The 19,822-nt window shown below is 41.9% G+C and overlaps 1 protein-coding gene across 1 annotated transcript; it reads right to left on the bottom strand.

Moving 5' to 3' along the window:
- Positions 1–3,632: 3,632 nt before the first annotated feature.
- LOC125883401 (arfaptin-1-like) lies at positions 3,633–17,868 on the bottom strand. The gene is made up of 8 exons (XM_049567660.1): positions 17,493–17,868; positions 12,658–12,751; positions 8,695–8,791; positions 7,959–8,071; positions 7,656–7,877; positions 7,013–7,170; positions 6,046–6,220; positions 3,633–4,277 (listed from the first exon to the last, which is right to left on the bottom strand). The coding sequence occupies exons 2-8, from the start codon at positions 12,715–12,717 to the stop codon at positions 4,125–4,127; spliced, it is 978 nt and encodes a 325-aa protein (XP_049423617.1). The 5' UTR covers positions 12,718–12,751; positions 17,493–17,868; the 3' UTR covers positions 3,633–4,124.
- Between the last annotated feature and the right edge of the window lie 1,954 nt (positions 17,869–19,822).

Raw genomic sequence — 19,822 nt, 5'->3', positions numbered from 1 at the left:
TTGAATACAAGTCGCCTCTCCTCGCTAATACACAAGAAAATAATGGATGATAATGGTAAAAGTTCTTAAGTTGCAGAAAGTTAACATACAAACTAACTGGTTTCTTACTGTGTCACCGTCTGATAAAATAGTTAAAACTGGAGTGTAACTGGAGAACATTCAGAAGCACCAACCACTCTTGGTGGTGGACGCAATTTTAGTCGGAGTGAATAAAAAATGTCCAGGTAGTGGTGGTTTAAACTTAGGGGCCTATAGACTAATGATGATACATTGTTAAATCAGACGGACAAGAAAAATACAACTTTGGCTACTGACGAAACTTTGCCGAAAACACTGGCTACAACTACCGTTTCTTTAACAACAAACACGACAACATCGTCGATGTACAGCAACATTTTTTTTGGTCCATAGCCATCAATCAACCATCCAAATAATTGCAGGAGAAGTAAATAAGCACTAAAATGTTCGGTACTGATGGAATGTTGTCAAACAGAGCTAACCTCTCTTTACCAACGAACAAGGCAATATTGTCAACATATAGCAACATTTTTTGGTTAATGGCAAATTATTCATCTCTACATGTTGCTGAACATGTTGCCATGTAAACCAGAGGAGGAAATGACTAGCAGCTAACCAAACAAGAGCTGCTGAAACTAAATCTGTTGCTGGTAAGTTGACGGCTGGTCATCTATCACTTGTCCAAATCTTCACAGTATAGACATAAATAAACACCAAAACTTTGGCTACTGATGCAACATTGCCAAAAAGCCACAACCTTTTCTTCACAAAACATAAAGAAAGGCAACACTGCTGGCATAATGCGACTATTTTTTTAAAAAAAAGTACTGGGGTCAACATGTTGTGGAGCTTCTTGCCATGTAGCCTAAACAAGTGGAAGAAATGACCAGTTGCCGAACAGACCAGAAGACCAGTCCTACTGTAACTAAATGTGTGGCAGGCAGGTTATGATGACAGAAAGCCATCTTTGGCTACTGATGAAACATTGCCAGAGAGATTGCCTACAACTAACCTGGCATTGAAAACACACAAAGCATCATCATCGGCGTATAGCAACATTTTTTGGCTTGTAGCAAAATATTGGTCTCTACACATTGCTGAGCTTCTTGTCATGTAAACCAGAGGCGGAAATAACCAGCAGCCAATCTGACAAGAGCTGCTGAATCTAAATTTGTTGCTGGTAAGTAGATAGGTTTATCGCTTTTCTAAATCTCCACGGGACAGTCAGTAAAAAAAACATTAGCTCTTTGGCTACTTATGGAACATTGCTAAAAAGATTGGCTACAACTAGCCTTTCTTTAACAACAAACAAGGCAACATCATCGACATATATCAACATTTTTGAGTTCACAGCAAATTATTGATCTTTAGAGGAGAGCTACTGGAACTAAATCTGTGACTGGTAAGTTAAGTTGGCTATAAATCAACCATCCAAATTATCACTGGAAAAATACATTAACACTAAAACTCTGGCTACTGTTAAAATATTGATAAAATATTAAAAGATTACCTGCCAACTGTTACAATAGCTATGAATAAGGCAATATCGTTGACAGACAGCAATATTTTTTGGTTATTTGCTAATTATTGGTCCCAACAGGCTGCTGAGCATCTTGTCATGTAAACCAGAAACGGAAATGACCAGCAGTCAACCAAATCAGTGCCAAATCAGCCCAACAACTGGCCTCATCTTCATGGGTCAGACAGTAAATAAACACTAAAACTTTGGTGACTGATAGAGTGGTGACAAAATGAGCCAACCTTTCTTTAACCTTTGAATAAAGCAATATTGTTGACATACTACAACATTATTTTCACAATTTATCGGTCTCCACAAGCGCTGAGCATCTTGCCCTGTAAACCAGAGGATGAATGACGAGCAGTCAACCAGATCAGTGCTACTGGAACTAAATCTTTGGCTGGAAGTTAGCAGGTGGCCATCCATAACTTGTTCAAGTCATCACAGTACAGACAGTAATGTAAAACTAAAATGAGCCACTGATGACTCATTGCCAAAAAACAACCCCTCTTTTCAAAAAATCAGGCCCATGGTCTGCATACTGCAACTTTACTTTGACTTGTTGCAAATTACTGAGATCAACCCAGTCCTTGAGCTTTTTGCCATATATACCAGAGGATGAAATGACCAGCATTCAACCAGAAAAAAGCTGCATCAATGATTTATCCAACTCTTTCATCATTATTTAACTCGCTGGCTCAGCATTGAGAACAGTGAAGCTGTTTTCCAACAAATTATTGGTCTCAATAGGCTGTTGAATGTCTTGCCATGCAATCCAGAAGAGGGAATGACCATCAGCTAACCAAACTAGTGCTGCTTTAACTTAATCTGTGGTAGGTGAATTAAGTTGATGGTTGACCGTCAATCAATCATCCAAATCTTCACTGGACAGACGGCAAATAAACGCTAAAACTTTGGTTACTAATGAAATGTCGCCTGAAATATTGGCTACAACCACCAACAACAGTTCTTCGCCTATAAACAAGGCATCATCATCAACATAAAGCAACATTTTTTGGTTTATAGATAATTAATGGTCTTAACAGGCCCATGACTGAATCTATGGCAGTTTAAGTTGAAAGGGAGCCATCCATCAACTGAACATCTTCACAGGACTGACAGTAAATAAGCACTTGGCTACTGATAAAGTGCTGCCTGAAAGATTAATAACAACCAAGTTTTAACAACGAACAAGGTGTTGTCATCGACGTACAGCAACATTTGTTTGGTTCCTAGCAAATTATGAGTCTCTAAACATTGCTGAGATTCTGCCATGGACACCAGAGAAAGAAAAAGGCAACAGATAACCAGAACAGAGCTGCTTAAACTAACTATGCAGCTGGTGAATTCAGTTTATAGGTGGCGGTCAATCAATTGTCCAAAAGTTGTTCGGGGTCAGCATTCTGTCAAATCTGAATCCTTTCGAATGCCTTATGAAACTCATTTGAATTCAGCATTCAACATTTACAACAAAAGGTTTAAAGTTGCTGAAAGATTCAGCTGAGATTCTGACTTTTTGTTAGCTAGAAAAGGCATAGACACTTAGTTTTGTAGCTAAAACCCAAAAATAAGAAGAGCAAAAGACGATGTGGCATATTTTACTTTAACAGCCAATTTTTTCAATGAGCTATTTGATCCAAATACTGGATGTCCTCATTGAGTTGGTGAGCGTCGATGAGTGATGTGATATGGTCGGTTAAAATACACACAATCTACTCGTAGAGTGGTGATACTATGACAAGTCTCTTTTACATCACAAATAATCTTTGGCCATGAACAAACACTGGCTTGGAGATAAGACATTAACCAGAGAACAGCCAGGTTTGATTCCTGCCTTTTAACAAATGACGTTAATTATCTACAGCTGAATATGATGTATGAAGCCAAACCGAGCTGGTGCAGAGTTGCTGATAGTACCAGCCCCTATGGAAAAACCAAGCTGTTTTCCCAGCAGTGGTGTTGAGCCACTTTTAGTCGCTGTGAGTTTCTGACTGCAGTGGCTGAGGATTTTTAAAGTTCAAAGAAAGGCTTAGTGCCTCACAGAGGATTATGGATTTACTCCCCAACACAGTGAGACAGAGGAAAGAAAACCAGGAGGGGTATATATGTGTCTCTGTTAAACAGGTCAAAAGTCACAAGTACTGTATGCCTCTGAATCTATAGTATAGAAAGAGAGATAATTCTTGTCCTAAATATGTCAAGAGTTCAAAATAATAACCTCATTTTTTCAAAACCTTTCTAAATTTTTTTATCCATAACATTTTGAGACCCGGAAAGTGATGAAATTCCACCTTTCAAATGTCTTTCCAGACCTGCAGGAGCTCATTCAACATCCAGAATAATCAATTTCCCTCTGAACTATCTAACTCCAGGGAAGTTTTCCAGAGGTTGGAAATCGATCCCTAACCCACAAACTGGAATATAAATAAACTACCTACCGACCGAACTATCCCAAATTTCACATCCATCCCAACTTTTTGAGTCCACAATTCCCAAAACAAGCCTCACTCTGACTTTTCCCCCCAGTAGCGTCCATTTATACCAAAACATCTGCTGAACCCAACATCCGTCCACTTGCCATGATGGGTCAACTCTCCAGCCAGGAGGGGGCGTCTACGCTGGGGTTGTTGAGGTGTTCGGTGGCCTGCTGGATGTTTTGCTCCAGGAAGCTCTGACACGATAAACTGTGAGCAGCGACGGCGCTGTGAAGCAGCCACAGCTGGTTATGGAGGACTTTAACCTGCAGAGAAAATGAGGGATTTGTCAAGTCTGAACCATATTTTCATGAATATTAATTCGCAACCTTATTCTGTCGTGTACAATATCTGATTGTTTCAGTAATTTTTGAAGCAATAATATTAAATATTGTCATGTTGCAGCTTTCCAAATGTGATAATATGCAGATTTTCTTCACAATATGTGACAGTGAATGGAATAGCCAAAGGTTTTGGACTTTTGGTCAAACGCCCCCCAAAAAAAACAAACAAATAAAGAAAAAGACATACTGAAGACGTCAACTTGGAATCTGGGAAATTGTTAATGCTATTTTTTTTTGCAGTTTTTTAACATTCCATCAACCCTCTGAATCCCAGGCAGCTTCAGGTGTTTTTTTGTTTTCGTCCTGTCATATTTTACTCACTGAGGCCTCGTTGTTTTAATGCAATGTATGAGTCCTCCCCCTCTATGGAAACAGCACAATCATGGGTAGAAGCAGGGAGAACTTAAAACAATCCTATATAACACTGTATAACACTGTTATTGTGCTATGAATAGTAAAAAGAAAAGCAAAAAAAAAACAAAGTTAAAGTTTTTGATAATAAAACAAAAATTGGAAATAAATGCTAGAATCGATATAACCAACATTTTTCCAAGTCCAAACAAACGTTACCAATATTGGAAAAAAATGGCTCCTCAGGCTACACATAAACAAAACAGTTTATTTTTTGCATAAATTGAGAATGTTTCAGTGTGTTTTTGCAGAACATGACATTGTTTGTCTCACTGTGTTTATAAAATGAGATGGACACAAGGACACAGTGATCTTGACCTATGCCACCAAATTTTAATTTGATCATACTTGACTCAAAGTGGATGTTTGTGCCAAATTTGAAGAAATTCCTTCAAGGTGTTCTTGAGATATCTCGTTCATAAGAATGAGACAAATGCAAGGCCATAGTGTCCTTGAGCTTTGATCACCAATTTCAAATCAGTTCATCCTTGACTAAAGTAGATGTTTGTGCCAAATTTGAAGAAATTCCCTCAAGGTGTTCTTGAGATACTACATTCACAAGAATGTGATAGGAGAGGTCACAATGACCTCAACCTTTGACCACCAAATGTTAATCAGTTCATCTTTGACTCAAAGTGGATGTTTGTGCCTAATTTGAAAAAATGTACTCAAGCTGTTCTTGAGATATTGCATTCACAAGAATGAGATGGATGCAAGGTCATAGTGTCCTTGACCTTTAAACCACAAAATTCAAATCAGTTCATCGAGTGAACATTAGTGCCAAATTTGGATAAATTCCCTCGAGGCATTCTTGAGATATCACCTTTATGAGAATAAAGCAGACAAGGTAAGTACCTTGACCTTTGACCATCAAAAACAAAGGAATTCGTCTTTGACTCCAAGTAGAAATTTGTGCCAAATTTGAAGGCATTCCACGAGAGTTGGGTGGACAGACGGCTGGACGGACAACCTGAAAACATAATGCCTTCGTCACGGCTGTTGATGGCCCGGAGATATAAAAACATGATAAGATGTAAAAAAAAAAAAACATGTTCTTTAAGTAAACCACTGTAACTAAAGCCCCTTTCACATGGGACAAATAATCCACTAACACTCACTAACAGGTTACATTGGTCATTAATTCCTGTGTCAAATGAGTTTGCGGTAGTCAGGGGTATTTATTGGATCCAGCTCTGATGAACTGCTCTCTCTTCAGGGTTCATTAAGAACGATATATTGACCATCTCAAGGTTTACCAGACACCTGTGATCCTTCTCACCTTGTTTTCCTGCAGCAGCTTAACTTTGACGGACAGGGCGTCCCTGATCCTCTCGTACCTCTCCCTCTGGTTCTGGAAGTCTTTCTGGGCCAGCTCCAGTTTGGGCAGAGTGACGGCGTCCCGAGGTCCCAGGTTCAGCTCCTCCAGGTCGACCCGGTACGCATCGTACTCGATCCTGGAAGTAGAACAAGTCTACATGGTCATCTAGTCTTGGGGTCTGGTAGTGGTGGACTATCGCAATTAACATCAACATGAAATTAACATTCAATTTAACCACACAAACAACATGAAGTTATAAAGTTATAACCCAGTTTATACCTTTTTCTTGTGGCTTGGTAGCAGTCGTTCAACACTGATGGTAAAGGTATCAGACTTCCTGAAAGTCAGGATAATTAAAGTCCACTCTATTGTTGCAGGTCCTGGATACACAAGTAGATCCAAGCGAACTCTGGGAGCACATTATGTTTTCATTTTCTGTCTGTTTTGGACTGGTTCTGACGGTGCCTGGATCTCTTTCAGATCTGGTTTCTTTCATGGGAAACTCTTTTTTCATGGTCTGTTTCAATCGATTGTTTGATCAAGTTCAAGAGTTTGGACCTGTAATTCCCCTAACAGCATCTCTGAGCTTCCTATAAAGGAGCTTTGCTTATAGACCCTTTTACTGCTGGACATGGACGCTGCACATGTGTTTATTTTTGATGATGGCCTCCGCCCAGTCTTCAGTTTTGTGGACGGGCAGTGGCGGCTAGTGTGCGATAAAACTAAAACTTTTGAGACATGACTCCTTCTATTCTGGCTCCCAATAACACAACAAGACCTCGTTTTTAGACTCATATGAAGCCCACAGTCCTGTGGTGGAGAGTCATGTTTCACCTCCAGCTAACAAACTGACGTCATTTTGACGTCGGCCCTGAAACCGTCTATGTAGAATCCTGGTGTAACTGGTCCAGGTGTGTTTTCCACCCACCTGGCGGCTTCGTACTGTTTGGCGCTGATCATGGTGTCCTCGATTGTTTTGTTGACCAGTGTGTTCATGTCAGATGTGAAGCCGTTAATGGCCGCCGTCAGAGTCTCGCCGCTCTTTGACAGAAACCTCTGAGCCTCTGCGTTCACACCGAACTCCACCTGACAGAGACGGAGAGAGTGAGCGACACCACCTGACCTCCATCATGGCTGCCTGGTTTCTGATTAAAATCTTTTTTAGGCTAATATTGCAATTGCAAATCAGTACGCAGCTTTTTTAAAGATTCTTATCTTCTGTATTATCTATTATACACAAATAATAAAACTCTCTAGAATATGGCCAGCTCAACATCGAATATAGTCTATCCATAAACTGCTTTACTATTGTAGCTAGAAATCTAGTTAGCTTGATGTGCGAAGATTTTTTATCTCATGTCAAAGCAGATCAACAAATTCCTTCCATTTTTATTCTTGTTTTTTGTTTTCTGAAAGGCAAAAAGTGAAAGACAATCTCCTAACTCTTTGAAGGATGTGCCCTAGTTACAGTTGCTAAGCTGTGATTGGACAATCGCTGTTTGGGGGAGGGTGTTTGCTAACAGTCATTTGTAGCAGCAGAGGCTGTGAGCAATGCAAACGGTTGTACTCACATGCAGTGTTGGTGTTTTGAGGCTGAGCTCAGTGAAGGCGTCCCCCAGTGTCTTCTGGGTAACTGTAAACTGAGCGAGCTGATTGGCCAGCGTCTGAGCCAGCTTGGTGACGTTTTCGTAGCGCAGTCGGTCGTCTTTGAGCAGCTCGAGGCGAGGCTCCAGGTCCAGATCCACTGTACGAGATCCACGGCCAAGCTTTTCTGACAGAGCCTGCCTGGTGCACTGCGGGGAAGAAAACGTCGTCATTGATCAGACTGATTTGTATTGATTACATCTGTTACCAATCATTTTGATTGCTCTCACCTTGTAGGTGGTGATGCTCCACTTGCGGACTTTCTCCAGCTTTTCAGTGGCCGGGTTTTTGTTGTTGGCTTGAACAACCACAGGTCCTGGTTTCTGTGGTGTCACTGGGACGTCTGGAGGTGGAGGGGGGTGTCAATGGAGAGTTACTATGACAACAGGAATTTTGTCTAAATAATTTAGGGGCCGTACACATGCCGCGTCTTTAACCGCCAGGAAAACACAAGGTCGGGCACTGGGCGCTACTCTTGTGCCTATTCTGTGCCAAAATTCATGGTTGCCGAGGCAGGTTGTGTACGCCCCCCTAATGACTTTAACACCTGTTTGTTCCAGTACTTTTAGCTTACTTTCAGATCATTAGCGCTCCGTTAGTAGTGGTAAAAATTAATGAATGATCAGACTAAGGTCACTTGAATCAGGGACTAATTTTGTCACAAAGTTGTATAATTGTCTAGAGTTGGTTGGTTGGTTCGTAACCAGACCGAGACCACCTCTTCAAGAAGGTCTCAGTCTGGTTGTTGTGGTGCACACTGGAGTGTGATTGCTGTGTTCACACCTGCCCAAACGAACCGCACTTAGGGGGCAAACGAACTCGAGTTCAATTGAACAGAACCAAACAGGGCAGGTGTGAAAATAAACGTCAATGTGAATACATCAGTGGATATAAATGGACACACACAATTTGCTTCATGTTAAGCTTAAATGCACCGTAACTCTCTCTGCTTCTTCACTCGTTTACCTTTGCTCTGTTCCGTTTCCATGGCAACCTCTGGTGTGGCCTCGGCTGGACAGGAAGCGACGCTGTTGTCAGTGTGGTTGCAGTTACTGTTTGCCTCCTGTAACAAAAAATAAATAAATAAAAAATTGCAGAAGATTTGTAAGTCCCAGGGGCAAGCATAGTTCTGGGTTGCTAACTGGCTGAATTTGTTGGACGTGTACTCAGAAAACTACTCGCAATCTTTTCCAGTGATCATCATTCGGTTATTTTCTTGTCCATGATGTCCGTATAACTTTCAATATCCTTCAACACAAACTTGCAATAAATAACAGCCATGGAAATTTTACTCCTAAAACTGTTTGCCTCCTTACATCAGCGACACCTGTGCGTACTGGGATGAACTTAAATACCATGGGCTGTCTGCCAGTGATACAAGCCACCTAGTGGCATGGTGGGGCACTGCATGTCACACAAATCAAACATATAGCTCCAACACATGCTGAGAATCTTCTTCCTTGATATATTATTATCATATTATCACAGCCTACTGGTCTGTTAAGTGCTCGGAGTTGTTTTTACATTCTAGTGTTGACTGAGACATTTTGTAAAATGAAGACCGTGTAGACAGGAGTTTTTTTTCTTTAACAGAGTTTTCATAAGTGTAGACAGGGTTGAAGTCGAGTACTTCCAGTAGATGAATTAAAGGCTGAAGGAGCTGGTTTTGACAGCGAGGTTACAGGTTCAAATCTCACTCTTCCTCCCTCACCTGCTGCATTCTCTCATGCTGGGATTTCAAATTTCCAACTGTACTTGAATGTAGCCTTAGTTCCTAGAGCAGGAACGTCTCCAGTACCCGACAGTAAAGAGGTCAAAGGTCAGAAACTCAAAGCACCGTGACAACACATGGAGGGATCGCTGTGGGAACCCGGAGCTTATCAGGGGGCCAATCAGAACCCAGATCAAAAGGTTGTGAGGTTGCCACGGAGATGATGGCTCCCCGTTGTGACTGGCCACAGGCTAGGGAGGTCGGAGGTCACCGGAGTCACTCAAGACTCAGGAAATGGTCACCTGACGCAGATGAGGGGTAACGACACACACTCAAAAACACACAATACGGCTGTCGTCTACAATTAAAAGAGATTACAACAAGAAAAGTCAACTCTGGACGTTGTCCTGCATGTTCTCATTTGTTTCCAGGAAGTGATGTACACACACACACACACACACACACACACACACACACACCTGTGGAGGGCTCATCGGGCCGAAGGAATTTGGCTCAAAGTTGTTGTGTCACATTGAAGAGACAGCGAGGCATGTAGTGACGCAAAACAAGTCTTGCACACGCACACACACCTTTGCCCTTTCCAAAGGTTAGAGAAGCTGCTGTTTGACATGAAGGTTGCTGGTTTCTTCAATGAGCTTTTAAAGGAACAATCAACATAAAATGTAAAGTAACACTCAAACCCACCGGGTCTCATTCATGACATGTCAGTAAATCTGTGAGCACATTTGCACATAAAAAACCATCTCCAGATTCACGAACGCCGCAGAAAACTCTGATTTGATCGTATGCACGTGTGTATGCTCATGAATGCCAATCAATCGTAAACTGACAGCGCACTTCTGCTAGTCAGCCATTAGCATACACCCCACACAAATACTTCCAGCGCTGTCCGTGAAACTGAAGATTTCATGTTTTTTTTCCTGTTCTTGTTGCTTTCTGTCAGCGAGTACCCTGATAAAGTACCCCATCATTCTGAAGTGTTTGTTTTTGCCACTGACAGGCTCAGATTGGTTTTCTGTTTGTGTGACAACATTATGGAAAGGATCCCTACAGAGACAGACCTGTTTGTTTCAGAGTAAGATCCTCTTTGTTTCACCAGAAACAGCCCCGACATCACCATCGCCAGACAAACCAGACTCCGCACATTTTCACATCTAACTGGATAAATTAAAGGTTTATTTCAACCAAACCAGAGTTGGTGATTGACGGGACAGTGTCGAGCCAAACCAAGACGGTTTTTGTGAGTTTTATTTTGTTTCTGTTGACTTTAAATGAACTGACTGTTTATCTAAATGGAGTCTGGTGGGTTTGGCGGTAGAGATTTTGAGGCTGTTTCTAGTTAAACAAAAAGGATCTTCTTCTTAAACAAACGGGTCTATCTCTGTAGGGATCCTTCCCAAAGTGTTGTCAGACAGAACAATTATCTGAGCCTGTCAGTGGCAAAAGCAAACACTTTAAATTGACGGCGCTGAATAGATCGTTAACACTACACTGAAGCTTATTTTGCCACTGCTGGCTGCAGCACTCTCGCTCAGTACTGGACTCATTTAAAAAACCATTGTTCCTATTAATGACTTTGACAGGTTGAAAACTAAAAGTTACCCTTTAGTGTTTGTAGAAAGAAGTCTCCCTCTCAACGTCAGCCAATAGAGGAACTGCAGCTTGGGTCAAAGAAAATGATGGAAAATGACATCTCTTTTTCACAACTGCTCTTAAAGACATCTGATTAACATAAAACTACTGAATACAGCTGCTCTGCACGCAGGTGAGTCACCTGCTGACATCAGAGCGGCAGCAGGTGACCACTCCTGTTACCTGCCATCACTCCATCACCACTAACCACAACAATGGCCGCCTTATCGGACGAGCAAACGCTCACTGTCACTGTTTGTCACACCGGTTTGCTTTTGTTGTCGTGACGACGCTCTGATAACATTGTGGAAGCTGTTCCTTCCCTTTTATTCAGCTGGTTACGTAACGTGCGAGTGTGTGAGGAATATCTGTGAAGAACAAATACATCAAACACATGTCTGTTTTATACGTGTGTAATACACTGATAACACGCTCAGCAGCCAGTGGGAGGAATAATGAGTTTGTAATGTTGCAGCCAACAGCTACACTGCAAGAGGGTGTGTTAATGTACAACCCTGCATGGATGGAAGTAAAAGTACAGACGTATTATAGTCTAATTGTACTTTAAATACAAAAGTACTTGTTCTTTGAAGAAACTGTTTTACACGATGATTATTAGTGCTGATGTATCAACGTGCAAGCAAAGGCACGGTGGTGCAGTGGTTAGCACTGGCGCCTCACAGCAGGAGGGCTCCTGGTTTGAACCCAGGGTGGGGGAGCCCTTCTGTGCGGAGTTTGCATGTTCTCCCTGTGTCAGCGTGGGTTTCCTCCAGGTGCTCCAGCTTCCTCCCACAGTCCAAAGACATGCAGGTTAACTGGTGACTCTAAATTGTCCGTAGGTGTGAATGTGAGTGTGAATGTCTGTCTCTATGTGTCAGCCCTGTGACAGTCTGGTGACCTGTGCAGGGGGAACCCCACCTCTCGCCCAATGTCAGCTGGGACAGGCTCCACCCCTCTGCGACCCTCAAGAGAATAAGCGGTTATGGTAAATGAATGAATGATTGTGCAAGTAGCAGTCAGCGAAACTAGTTTGAACTCTTCACACAGCAAGGTAGTTTGTCAGTGGCAAAAACAAACACTTTTAGTGGACGTATACTGGCGGCGTACAGTTGCCCATAAGGATTGCACTGCAGCCTGTTTTGCTGCTGTGGCTGCGGAGGTCTCTCAATGCTGGACCAGTTCCAAAAATATAGGAAAAGAGGGTCAAGTTATCCCTTAACTACAGTGACTGAGTTAATGTGCTTAGTGACTTGCCACCACCAGAATCCACTTATCATAACGTGCACATCAAGGTTCTTTCAGTCTAGAAGCAACAGATGAAGCTTAGTAAAGTGTTTCTGTGCTCTGCTGAGATGAAGCATGTGCTAATGACAGTCCATACCTGTATGTTTCTGGACATGCATGATGACGACAGCCCTGCAGGTTTATATACGCTGTCCCGAGTTTAGCGGATGAAAACATGTTTCAAAATCATCACCTGTCTTTTAAAAACAGGTTCAATGTTTGGATTCAGTTGCAGAGAGAAGAGACAAACAGTAACTCGAGGGGTTTACATGCTCTCCTACCCTCGGAGGAGTCTCCTCCTTTTCTGTGACGCCTCCTCTCTGCTCCGCCACCTCCATCATCTCACTCCTCCCACTTCTCGTCGTCTTCTCTCTCCTGCAGACAAAACAGAAAGACGTCAGTTTACAACATTTCCAGGCATTTTCACTCTGAGATAATAGAAACCAGAGGGCTGCCTTGCTCATGAGCACGCTGACAATAACGTCTGATCCCTTGAGCAGAAACAGAAATATAATTTAATACCAATGTCATAAATTTAACACTTGAAACATACATGATCACTGCTGCATGCTCTCAGCTGACCTCAGTGGGAATTCAACCCTCAACCCCGTCAGGGTCAGTGCTTTGTAAAATAGGTTTGTTCAGGGGCTGAACAGCAGAGCTCAGTGTGTCGTTTCTCTGGTGAGTAATGTCAGTGTGGTTAAACAGCAGCATCTAGTGGTGAAAACGCAGAAGCACACATGTGACAACACACCACACCACACACTCACATTACTGTCATCTATCAGCATCTGGCGGCCAAACACTGCTCATTACTGCAGCATGGTCAGTTAAGTAGTAAAGTAAAAGTCCTCACATGCAGCACCATCTGATAGTGGCGGTGGGCTGGAGCCTATCCCAGCTGACAGAGAGGCAGGGTTCACCCTGGACAGGTCACCAGACTGTCACAGGTCTGACACACAGACACAGACATTCACACTCACATTCACACCTACGGACAATTTCGAGTCACCAGTTAACCTGCATGTCTTTGGACTGTGGGAGAAAGCTGGAGCACCTGGAGGAAACCCACGCTGACACAGGGAGAACATGTCGGAGCACCTGCAGGAAGCATCTGGCAGCAGCAGATGTTTTTATAGTGGCGGGCCGCCGCAGATAAACAAATCTCTGTGTGTGTGTGTGTGTCTTAATATAAAGAAGTGGAACAGATTTCAAGTGACATTTTAGGTTTTTGGTGAACACATTTTAAACAACAGCCAAAACAGCGCAGATTCGAACTTTTTCCCAAAACTTTAGCCCTTTTTAAATAGGAATTGTGCAAATTTGCAGGAAAGCCCAATCAGTGTTTTTTCAGCATTGGCAGTATAAAAACAAAATCGTGCAGTGCAGCAAAATGCCGCCTAAATACTTTTGTTTATACAGAATGCGCCTTTTTCAAGGCAATAGAGTGTGCCAGTAAACCCGGAACTCCGTTAGCGCTTTTAGCACTTCCGGTTCTCTCGTCTAAAAGTCAATACGTTTTTTGAATGGGATAAAATGCCTCAAATAAGGTCTGTGGTTAACAAAAGCTTTTGTTCTACAACATAAAAAAATACCCTACTTGTGAATTTTGAAGCTTTTACGTGTCGTAAAAAAGGCGGTTGCTAACAAGTTGCTCAATACGACTACAAACCCTGTCGGGGACATTAAACGTCATCGGGTAACAAAACGTGTAGCTCAGCGTGTGACGTAAACAGTGATGAGGGAGGGAAGCCGTGGCTGGTCAGTCCTTCGGTGATTCTCTCATAAGTCGGCCCGTCCTTCACCGTCCCCGTCATCTGACGGTTAATGGCCTCTTTGTTTGCGAGGACAAGGAGGGCGCGCAATTCCTTGTCTCCCCAGTTGCTCATCTTTACAGTGTCTGTCAGGTTTGCGTTTCCCTCTTGCTACTAGCTGCTCGCTAATTCCTGCTATCAGCTGTTTCCTGTTTATCCATCGCCAGTGGCTCGCACGTACGTCGTCATCAACAGCTCCTCCCGTGGCGGAGGGCCGCCTTGGTCTGTTTAAACCAAAAGGGTTCCGCCAATATGTCTACCCTACGAGGCGGAAAATTGGGTACGTCAGGTCAGCTCGCCAATCTGGCTCCGTGTGTCTAAACGCTCGCAGCTTACCGACAACGTCACAGAAAATCTGGCAGTGTAAAAGGGGCTACTGTGTTCATTCCAAATCATTTCCAGGCCCTGGAAACAGTTTTTCTGATTCATAACTTTTCCAGGGATTCCATGAGCTGCTTGTGAGTATTTTAACGTTGCTGTACATCCATTTTTTTTCCTTGTACTAAAGATCGGAGTATTTCTTCCACCATTGCTGATTTCAGGGAAGTAAAGGCCGACCTAAATGCTTCAAAGGTTCGGTCGTTGCCATGGTAACCAATGTCCGTATCAGTATTCAAATACTTCGATTTTTGAATCGTTTTTCACCACTAAAAAAGTGGAGGAAATTGAAAGGTGGTGGCAAGTGTCGGACACGAATAAGGCCTGTGTTACCGGTGCAGTCATTGAACCCCACTTCAAGCGTTACATTGGCTGTTAGACGCGGAAAAGAAACGCGCAAGACGAACTGCAGACAGTCGTCCGCAGCTGCTGACTGTAGTGAAGCACTTGATTTTCATCTAGTGATGAGGCCTGACCTGTTGTGTTCAGAGTTGACAACTTCCAGAAACATTGCTTGCAATAGTCCATCTTCCACCTTCTCTCTAGCGCTCTGTAACACACAGCGGCGCCAAGTCCTTCTAAAGTTGGCTGATTAGTTATGAATATGATTTATTACTATCCCCCGACATCCCCCCACTCGCACCCCTAGGCCACATCGTGTCCTGCTGAAGCACTGAATATTTGCAGGTGATTAGCACTGAAGTTTTGAAGCCCCCAAAACTCATATTGGGGACAGCCCTAAAAATACGACTCTAAACTCAGTCTGAAACAAACCAACAGCAACATGAAGCAGTAAAGAGCCACAGCCCTGATTTTATGTTCCATCAGAGGTTTACTTTCAGCGCCATCTTGTCTGTTATTCAGCCTCAAAATGTCAACAAAGTTTTAATAAAGTACAACAAAACACACCATCAGAGTCACTGTGAGTCACTTCTGTCGTAAGAACGTCACAGACTTTAAGCTTACTGTTGGATTCATGATGAAATGTCTGCTGTAAACTTCACCTCTTTCCTGTCGTAAGTCATAAAGTACTACAACTTTATTTACAGGAAGTGCAAAGTACAAACACCTCAGTAACGTTTCTGATGGGTAACACAGTATACAAAGCTGAACTTTGACCTCTTAAAGTATGTCACAAGCCCCACACCACCCATGTAAATCACGGCTGACACATACCAACTGTAAAAGTTTGGTCTCCTTGTTTCTGCATATTCAATAAAAATACTGTTTGATGGTTCATTTCTGGAGATGACAACAAGAGTGAGACGACTTTTGTTAAACATTGAAATGTGGTTATCTCTACTTCTGCTTATCAGAGGGAAGATAAATTTAACTTCCGCGTAGAGCAAGGTGAGTGAACTCGACAAACTCATATTACAGTGATGCTGCCTTATTAATAAAGTGATGATTTCAACCATATGACCACGCCATAGACATCACTGAGGGTTGAGCACTAAGGATTTGGGTATTTGAGTGAAGTGATCCTTTAATTAAAAGTCTAATGGTAAATTACAAGAAAAAAAACTTAAATAAAGAATATAATAGAGGTGAGGGGGAAAAAAATCGATACAGCATAGTATTGTGATATTTTTGAGTGGCAATATCATATCAATTTTTTTTATTATATTAATTATTAATATTACAACTACAAATATAACTTAAGGCAGCCTGCTATAATAATATAATCAATTACTTTTTTGGTCCACGAGATCCAATTTTCTGAAAAAAAAAAAAAAAAAGGAGTAATAAAGTATATAAAATTTAAATTTAATTAAAGCAAATTAACTGAAATTAAATGAAATGAAATTGAATTACATTTTTTAAATTAATTTTTTTAATTAAACAGACTGAAAACTTAATTAACTTTTATTTAAAGTTGAAAACAGCTAATAATTTGCAATAAATCGCAATAGGTCTATATTTCATCGTAATACTCAGCATATCGCAATATATTTACTATCGCGATAATATTATATCGTGACTTAAGTATCGTGGATCCTCTGGTGGTTTCCTCCCCCATAATATAAAGATTACAAGATGAGGAATATTAAATTTAAAATATATAAATACAATTAAAATAATAAATCAAATAATTCTAAAAAACATTTGCTATATATTACATTTAATAAACAATAAAAACACAAGCATCTGGGATATACATTTTAAATTATTTAACATTTGTTTAACTCTATTTAACTTATCTAAAGAAGAAGAAGAGGAAGAAGAAGAAAGCTTTGGCAGGTCAGAGCAGATATAACAGATATAAATATGACTGAAACAGTAAAATACAAAACAACAATAACGCAGGGATACATGGTAAATGAGAAATATTGCATAAAATATAAGAAATAATCTACAAAAATGTTAGAGGTAGAAACTATAAAATGAAAATAAAAATAAAAAATGTGCAATATTTAGAAGCTAATTCTGATTTATTAAAGACAGATTTCACACAATAGAAAGTTTTCCTGTATATTTTCTTTAACAATAACACACAAAGAGTTGTCAGTTTATTAGGTACACACAGTCTGATATTAATGAGGGTGGACAAAACATTAGAGACACAGATACCTCAAACGTGTACAAGTACACTACCTGAGTGACTCTTACCTTCCACTGCTGCCTCTGAAACGACCCTAGAGTGCATTAGCTTTGTCTGGGTGTACCTAATAAACTGGTAACTGAGTTTAAAAGTGTTCAGTTTGCTGTTGTTTCCAAGCTAACCTTACTGAAGACACTGTGTTCCCGTGTAAGCCAGGTGAACTCTGCAGCTATGTGAGCTGTATCCACACGACACAACGTGTTTAGAGATGAATAAACCAGCAGCTTCAGCTCGTTAAAGTCAAAATAAACGGAGATAAATCACTTTTAATGAGCTGAAGCCGGCTAACAACACACAGGAGGCGGGTTAAACGGGTTTTTACCTTCACAGCGTTGAAAACAAACTTCTTCTTTCTTCGTGTGACCGTCACTTCGTCTCCTGCTGTCTGCTGTTCCTCCAACTCTTCATATCTAGCCGTGACAAACTGGACCAAACTCCGTGCACAAAGTTCCCGAGTTAAAGTCAGGACGAGTCAAAGACACCCGGAAGTGTTTTCCAGCCGTTTCTTTCGCAGAGAGGATGCTTGATTTGTTGTCCTTGGGCGTACCGCAGGGGCGGTGACAACCACCCGTCAGACAGGATGTGACCACGCTGTTGTACTGTTTGGGCTTTTAAGGTTTTAAGAAGACATGAAAAATAAGAATACAGCACTTAGAGGAGGAAAAAGCATTCAGATACTTACAACAGCTACGGTGGCCTGGATGTACTTCACCTGAGCTCCTCCATTTTGTGTAACTAAGTATTTCTACTCCACTACATCCCAGAGCTCACTGAAGTATGTCAGAGCTGCAGTTCAGTGGCCGACTTCAGGAAGTATAGAGATCTTTTCTTTAAAGTCACACATTGGAACAAAGTACATAACAGTAAAGAAAAATAAAGACAACTAAATTATATTAACAAGGAAGATACAGGCCTACACTTATAGATAGATAGATAGATAGATAGAGCAACAGTACTCCCTGACAGTAGTGGCCCCCCTGCACCATCCCACACCACAAAAACTCCTCAGGAATGGCTTGAAGAACGTGACAAAAGCTCAAGGTGTCGACAACAACTGTTTCTCTAAAAATGGAAAGTCTGTCCTTTGCGTTTTAAAAAACTTCTGCGTTTATATGACTGCGTTATTGAAACGATCCCCGTTCACACGGAGCCGCAAAATCTACTGAAAACGCTGTAGTATGCACGCCAGGCCACTGGATGGCAGTGTAAATTTGCAAAGCAACACCACAGCATGACGCCATGCGCCTGCGCTGAAGCGCCTTCCTCTACAACGCGGTGATTACAAACCAAAACAAAGAAGACACAATGGCGAAAGCATGCACAGATAACTTTGTCTGGATGGACGACGAGGTGGAGTTGCTACAGTAACAGATCTACACTTCACTTCAAATCAACAGGGTGAGCAGCACAAACAGAGCTCGGCATTGTTGTTGCGACGGTCGGGGTGCCTAGTGACTGGAACTGTAATGCGCATGTGCGAAAAGTTTCTGTTTTCAGAGGAACTGCATATTGCAAGTTTACATGACAATGGAGATGCTGCCGTTTCCAAAAAGTTGCACCCTGGAACCCGTTTTCAAAACGTTGCGTTTTCAGGCACCCAAAACGCCGCTGTCGTGTAAACGATCGGCCAAATCGCAACTTAAGTTTACCATTCTCAGTTGAAATTGTTGTCGTATAAACGGGGCCTGACTGAGCGTCTAGGAAGTGCTGGTACTAGGGCTGCAACTAACGATTATTTTCATTGTCGACTAATCTGTCGATTATTTCTTCGATTAGTCGACGAATCATTTTATTGAAAAATGTGTTAAAATGTTGAAAAATGTTGGTCTGTCTCTCCCAAACCCCAAAATTATGTCACATCATTTCGTACGTCACTTCGTACGTCACTCCAAAGGGTTTTAGTTCACCATCATGGGAGCGTGTGTAAAGCTGCCAATATGTGAACGTAAGAAGCTGCAGTAGGAGTATTTTGAGGTACTTTATAGTGCTTTTCCATGAAAAATAACTCAAACTGATTAGTCGACGACTAAAATAGTCACCGATTATTTTAATAGTCGATTAGTCATCGATTAGTCGACTAATCGCTGCAGCCTTGGCTGGTACCCCACCTCACAGCCAGCACTCAGGTGCCAGACACCACAGGACACCTTCCAGAGGTCATGTGTCCATTCCTTGACAAGTCCGATCCAGGGAGGCCCCACCGTGGATTAGGAGTACCTCTGAGGTACCAGCACGTCCCATGGATGCTGGATCAGATTTGGATCTTGTGAATCTGGAAGCCGGGTCGATGCCTTGAGCTTTTTGTCACGTTCCTTGGGTCATTCTTGAGCAGTTCTTGTGGTGTAGCTTGGTGCATTTTCCCGCTGGGGGGCCACTGTCATGAGAGAGTGCTGCCGCCATGAGGAGCGATACTCCATCTGCAGAGGTGTAAGGGCGGGTGCAGCGCATCAAGTGGCATTCTCATGAATTTCTGGACCAAAAGTACCGCAGGGGAACATTGCATTGTAACAAGATGATCAATGTTACTCACTTCACCCGACAGTCGTTCTGATTTTTTGGTTGATCGGTGTGTGTATGTGTGTGTATATATTTGTATGTAGATGTTGGGTTTCGAAGCGTCCATATATCCCACATCCTCTGCGTGGTGTAGCC

The sequence above is a fragment of the Epinephelus fuscoguttatus genome, linkage group LG23 (genome assembly GCF_011397635.1).
Source record: "Epinephelus fuscoguttatus linkage group LG23, E.fuscoguttatus.final_Chr_v1".
In the NCBI taxonomy this organism is placed as follows: domain Eukaryota; kingdom Metazoa; phylum Chordata; class Actinopteri; order Perciformes; family Serranidae; genus Epinephelus; species Epinephelus fuscoguttatus.
This window is presented reverse-complemented; position numbering and strand designations above follow the sequence as displayed.